This window comes from Neomonachus schauinslandi, chromosome 13 (genome assembly GCF_002201575.2).
Source record: "Neomonachus schauinslandi chromosome 13, ASM220157v2, whole genome shotgun sequence".
In the NCBI taxonomy this organism is placed as follows: domain Eukaryota; kingdom Metazoa; phylum Chordata; class Mammalia; order Carnivora; family Phocidae; genus Neomonachus; species Neomonachus schauinslandi.
In genome coordinates, this window is record NC_058415.1 from 86,431,197 (window position 1) to 86,436,978 (window position 5,782).

Here is a 5,782-nt window from a genome sequence, read left to right on the forward strand (position 1 = left end):
GGGGGCTAGGGGCCTGGTGTTTGCTATGTGATTGCCATTGTTATTCAATGACTAAAGGAGTGGCAGGCTCAAGGGCTATTTGGGGTCAAGTGTGTCCCTCAGAGAACAGCTGGAGGGGAGGCCTGTGGGGAGGGCAGGCCACATTCCTGCCTGTGGTTCTCACAGGACCCTTTTCTGGGGACTGAGGGCGGCCCTGCCCTAACTCCAAAGGACTCTGCCTGGCCCCACCAGCAGCAGGGCCCTTCCCAATGGTGGGCTTTTCTCTCCCACTCCAGGCCCGTAGGCAGTTCCAGTCCCAGCTGGCTGACCTGCAGCAGCTGCCCGACATCCTCAAGATCACGGAGGCTAAGCTGGCAGAGTGCCAAGACCAGCTGCAGGGCTATGAGAGGAAGAACATTGACCTCACAGCCATCATATCAGATCTGCGCAGCCGGGTAAGGGACTGGCAGAAAGGGTCCCACGAACTGGCGCGAGCAGGGTCCCGCTTACCAAGATGAGCTGCACACCCCCCCCCAAGGGAGGACCACTTCCTTTTTCTTGGCTGCCGCTTTCTGAAAGGAGTGAGCTATCATCAGTGCTGTGAAATAAAAGTCTGGTGTGCCAAATGCCTTGTGTTTGCACAAAGTGATTGTAGTTATAGGAGCCGCCACTGTCCTGTGTTGCCCGCCCCCCTGGTGCTCCAAGTCTCCTCCGCTCTACGGCTGCGCTCGGCCCCCGGGGAGACACCCAGCCCTCCGAGTGCTCTTTCCCAACTTTCTCTTGCTTTAGCTGCCTTTCCCTACTCTTAGCTCCATTGCCTGAGGTTCTGACCCCAGAGAGGGCTCCCTTCCTCCCAGAAGCAGTCTGCCTCTGGGTTATTGGAATCCTGCCGACGGTGTAAGAAACTATGTGCCTGTCATCTGCAGTGGGACCTTGGGTGAGGCCCTTCCCTTCTCCTGACCTGCTACCTTGTAATAATAAAAGTAGCTGTCGTTTCTTGAGCACAGACTTTGCGCTCCAGTATTGTCTCACGTAATTCTCCCAGGAACGTTAAGATGTAGATACTATTTTCCCCCATTTTCCAGAAGGCAGCCCAAGGCATAGGGGCATAATTTCCTGAGGTCACAGAGCTGATACTTAATGAACAGGGTTTGGAACCCAGCCAGCTCCATCTGCTTCCCAAGCCCGTGTTCTCAGTCCTCTTAAGTTGCCTACCCTCTCTTGAACCTGAGCATTCTGAGGGCCTTTCGAGCCTGGTATCTGAGGCTTCTGCATACAGCAGCCCTCTGGATAACCTCTCAAACTCGCCAGCCTGAAAGACTTGCTGGGTTTCCTGTTGCCTTGCGTGCACTTGTCCCCATTCAGTGGGAGAATGAAATCAGCGGTGCCAGCAATGTAACTGGTAAAGCGCCGTGGCACGTCATGTCGGCCAGTTAAACCCACCATCTGCTTCCGCCCTCTCATGTCTGCCCTGGATCCCATTGAGTGGCTTCTCCTGATCAAGAAAGCATCACCGTGGTTCATCGGGATCAAACCTGGCTTCTCTTCGTACGGGGAAAGCCTTCACGGGAGTTGGGCCTAACCTGTCCCTCCTCTCCTCTCTCCTCCAGGTTGTGCGTTGAGACTTGGATGCCTGCTGAGGGCAGCATGCCCCTCTCCTGGGTGTGGATGACAGGTCCTAGGGGGAAGGGAGGGCTGCACCGGGAAGTTCCTTCATAAACAGGTCTGTGTTCCTGTCATTTTAGATCGAACATCAGGGGGACAAGCTGGAGATGGCAAGAGAGAAACATCAGGCTTCCCAGAAGGAAAATAAACAGCTGAGTCTGAAGGTGGATGAACTGGAGAGGTTAGAGGCACTTGGTCTCATCTCTGTCCTCTTCCTAGGACCTGAGACTTTCAGCCACTTAGCTGCTTTGGGCTTAGTGTGCAGAAGTGTTTGAGGGACTCAAGGCCCTGGAAGGTACAGGGCAGACCTCAGAGGAAAAGCTGCTTCCATTGCAGTGGTAAGCATTGTGGGAGAGAGGAAGGCGGTCTCCTGACCGGGGGATGCTCCAGAACAGTGTGGTCACGTTCAGACCACCCACAGGCTCCACCGACCAAAAAGGCACACTTCACCCAGCAAACCAGCAGGACCAGTATGCGGCTGTTGGGGGCATCCCCCCCGCTTCACAATTTGCTCTTTGTTTCTGACCCTCCTTCCCCAAGACCTTTCTGATCTGATTCTTCTGTTACATACGGACTGTTGGAGGTAGTCAGGGGAAGAGTACAGCTTTTAGAATCAGAAGCCCTGGCCTTGGGTCTCAGCTTGGCCACTTGTATTGTGATCTTGAGCAAATCCTTGAACCCTTTTGAGCCTCTGTTTACTCATCTTGAGAAGGGGATCAAGGGAGGGATAAGAATCTAGCTCATGAGGTTATTGTAAGTCTTCCATGAGGCCTTCCTCAAAGGCCTTAACACATTAGTTGCTATTATCCGCCCCCCGCTTTTTTTTAAGTATACTCCATGCCCAACATGGGGCTTGAACTCGCGACCCTGAGATCAAGAGTTGCACGCTCTACCGACTGAGTCAGCCAGGCGCCCCTACTATTATCCCAATTTTAAATATGAGGAAACTGAGCATGGAGAAAGGTAAAGTGACTTGCCCAAGGTGACACAGCTGGTATCTGGCAAAGCTGTGACGTAGGCCCCTGACTCTGCTCTGGAGCTTTTAAGCATCTGTAAAATGAGGGCCGGAGCCTTAGTTTCAGAGCTGAAGGGCCTGGAGCCCTGGGATGCCATGACTGCCCAGGTGGCTCATGCAGCCTGCATGCTGGGACCTGGGCAAGCAGGTCTCCTGGGCCCTGCCACCGCTCTGCTCTGCTGGTCTCCAGTGTGCAGCTGGACTTAGCAGGACTTACAGAGCTTTCAACTGGAAGATGTTCTGGAAGTGCACTGGGGACCATGTGTGCATATCGGAATGGTCACCGCAGCCCGTGGTGGCTCACATCCGCGCTAGAGCGGTCCAGCTGAAGTCCCTTTGCTGAGGGGGCAGCCGTGAACAGAAGCCGAGGGCATGGGTTTTGGTGACGGACCAGCCAGCTGTGTTGACCTCGGGCCAGTGACTTTAGCTCTCAGTGCCTCAGTTTCTTCATCTGTAGAGTGGGGATAATGGTGACCCGTGTTTTTGTTGTTGTTTTGTTTTACAGGTGGCAATTTTATCTGTCCTCTATAAATTCTTTTAAGGGGAGCGCCTGGGTGGCTCAGTCGTTAAGCGTCTGCCTTCGGCTCAGGTCATGATCCCGGGTTCCTGGGATCGAGCCCCGCGTCGTGCTCTCCGCTCTGCGGGAAGCCTGCTTCTCCCTCTCCCACTCCCCCTGCTTGTGTTCCCTCTCTCGCTGTGTCTCTCTCTGTCAAATAAATAAATAAAATCTTTAAAAAAAAAATTCTTTTAAGGTTAAAATTTTAATTATAAAGGAATACATTTTAATCTTATTCTAGAAACTTCCTTCTCTCCTAACCATTCTCCCACATGCATAAGCAACAAATTAATTCCATTTGTGAAACATTGTATAACTTCTAAATTTTAAGTTCAGTACAAGGTGCTGTGTTTTGTGTGCTAACAGGCACACTCAGTCTGCCTGCCCTGCCCGCCCACTCTTCACACAGCCCTCTAACCGGCTGTCTGGGCTGCTCAGCTCCCTGCCGTCTTGCTGATCAGCAGGTTTCTTTGGTTTATTCCTGTGGTTCCTTGGAGACTCTTGGCGTGATGAGAGCCCCCGTCCAGGGGTGACTGGCAGCCCCCTGGCGGGGTGGAACAGGACAGGTAGGGGTATGAGCCGGATCTGATTAAGTGCTTTCACCTAGGAAACTGGAGGCAACCAGCGCCCAGAATATCGAGTTCCTACAGGTGATTGCCAAGAGGGAGGAGGCAATCCATCAGTCCCAGCTGCGGCTAGAGGAGAAAACACGGGAGTGTGGGACCCTGGCCAGGCAGTTGGAGAGCGCCATTGAAGATGCTAGGAGGCAGGTCAGTCTCGATTCCATTACTAACTAACTCTGTGACCTTGGGCAAATCACCTGACCTCTCAGCCTATTTTCCCATCTAAAAAATGGGCACACAGTAGTGGCACCTGCCTCATGAATTCGTTGTAAGGATCAAATGAGCAATTACTATAGAGGATTTGGCCCTTTATTCATGATGGCTTATTCAGTTGCAGCCTGTGTGGGACTCAGCCAGGTTTACCAGAGCTCAGGTGATGACTCATGGAGTGTGGGGAAGGGGCAGGTGAAGTGGGCTGCAGAAGTCCTGTAGTTAGCTCCTGCCCCGAGGCTCCTGGGAGCTGTCCACAGCGACGTGCAAGGGCCGTCCGTGAGACCGGAGCGGGAGTGGCCCAGGCTTCTCTGCCTGGCGTTGCCCAGGTGAGGTAAGCCAGCCACACCTCCGTGCCTTCTGGGCAGGTGGAACAAACCAAGGAGCACGCAGTCTCCAAGGAGCGAGCTGCTCAGAGCAAAATCCTGGACCTTGAAACCCAGCTGAGCAGGACCAAAACTGAACTCAGCCAGCTGCGGCGGAGCCGGGACGATGTGAGTCGGGCTGGAGGGTAGGGGGCAGAAGAGAAGGGAGTGGATTGAGATTTTAGCTTCCTGGGGCCTGCAGGGCAAGGTGTTTTTATGAATATGATATGGTTTTATTTTTCTCAAATCACTTTCCCATCCCTTAAGGATATTCCAGGCAGATCCCTTTTTTTCTTAACCGCTTGGTTAAGGTATCATTTACATACCGTAAAAGTCACTCGTTTAAACTGTACGATTCGGTGGTTTTTATTATATTGACAGAGGTGTGCCATTATCGTCTCAAGCTGAGTTTAGAATATTTTCAGAAAGAAACCCCATAGCCATCAGCAGTCCCTCCCATTCCCCTGCCGTCAGCCCCTGGCAACCACTGATCAAGTCTCTAGGGATCTGTGTGTTCTGGACATTTCACACACTTGGCCCGTACTCTCGTTCTCCCTCCTAGGCTGACCGTCGCTACCAGAGCCGGCTCCAGGACCTCAAAGATCGCCTGGAGCAGTCAGAGAGCACCAATCGCAGCATGCAGAACTATGTCCAGTTCCTCAAGTCATCCTATGCCAATGTGTTCGGGGACAGTCCCTACACTACCTACCTGACCAGCTCTCCCATCCGCTCCCGATCTCCTCCTGCCTAAGGCTGCCGGTCTTGGGCCAGGAGCCCGGATTGATGCCATGGGAACCGCAGAGGGGCCAGGCCATAGCTGGAAAGCCTCTTGCTTTCCTCTCTCTTCCACTGATGGAAGTATGTTCAGGCAGGATCTTGTCTGAGCTACTGGCCCCAGAAAAGTCCCTAAAGCAACGAGGGGGTGGGGTGGGGGGGACAGGAACGACTTAGTTTTCTCTTTCTCCCCTCTGACAGAGTCACCTGATGGAAATTAATTACCTTGACACGCCATAAATCTACTAATCTTAGGACCAGATTTTAACTCACCATGACTTTGCTCCTTCCTTCCCAGAGAAAATGATCTGGACTTTTTCTTCCAGTTCCCTCACAGCCCTCCTCTTTTGAGGAATCTCTCCCTTGGGTTTTCTCTTCCCTGAACCAGCAGGATCTATTAGCCCAAGGTCCTCACCACCCCTCCTGGGCTTGTGAGCATGTTCATTTGCTATTTTCTGTCATGGGTACGGTGTTTGCCCCAACGCCTCCCTCCCACGCCCGGAGGAAACCTCATGGTCGAGTGTCCTTGAGGCCACCTCTCCCCAAGCACTTCACAACAGACACTGCAAGGCCCATGTCCAGTGGCCTCTTCAAA

At 53.0% G+C, this 5,782-nt stretch overlaps 1 protein-coding gene across 11 annotated transcripts in view; it reads left to right on the plus strand.

The window, feature by feature from the left end:
* The window catches only part of ODF2 (outer dense fiber of sperm tails 2), a 33,806-nt gene extending 28,483 nt beyond the window's left edge, over window positions 1-5,323 (plus strand). For 7 of the 11 annotated variants that reach the window (XM_021691534.2, XM_044920544.1, XM_044920545.1 and 4 more), the window contains 5 exons: window positions 276-434; window positions 1,725-1,825; window positions 3,823-3,985; window positions 4,417-4,542; window positions 4,976-5,323. In XM_021691534.2, coding sequence (XP_021547209.1) covers window positions 276-434; window positions 1,725-1,825; window positions 3,823-3,985; window positions 4,417-4,542; window positions 4,976-5,164 — 738 coding nt within the window. In that variant the 3' untranslated portion in view covers window positions 5,165-5,323. Of the gene's footprint in view, window positions 1-275; window positions 508-1,724; window positions 1,826-3,822; window positions 3,986-4,416; window positions 4,543-4,975 lie in introns of those variants that run through there. The other 4 variants (XM_044920551.1, XM_044920554.1, XM_044920553.1 and 1 more) reach the window with 2 other exon arrangements.
* The last annotated feature ends 459 nt before the right edge of the window (window positions 5,324-5,782 follow it).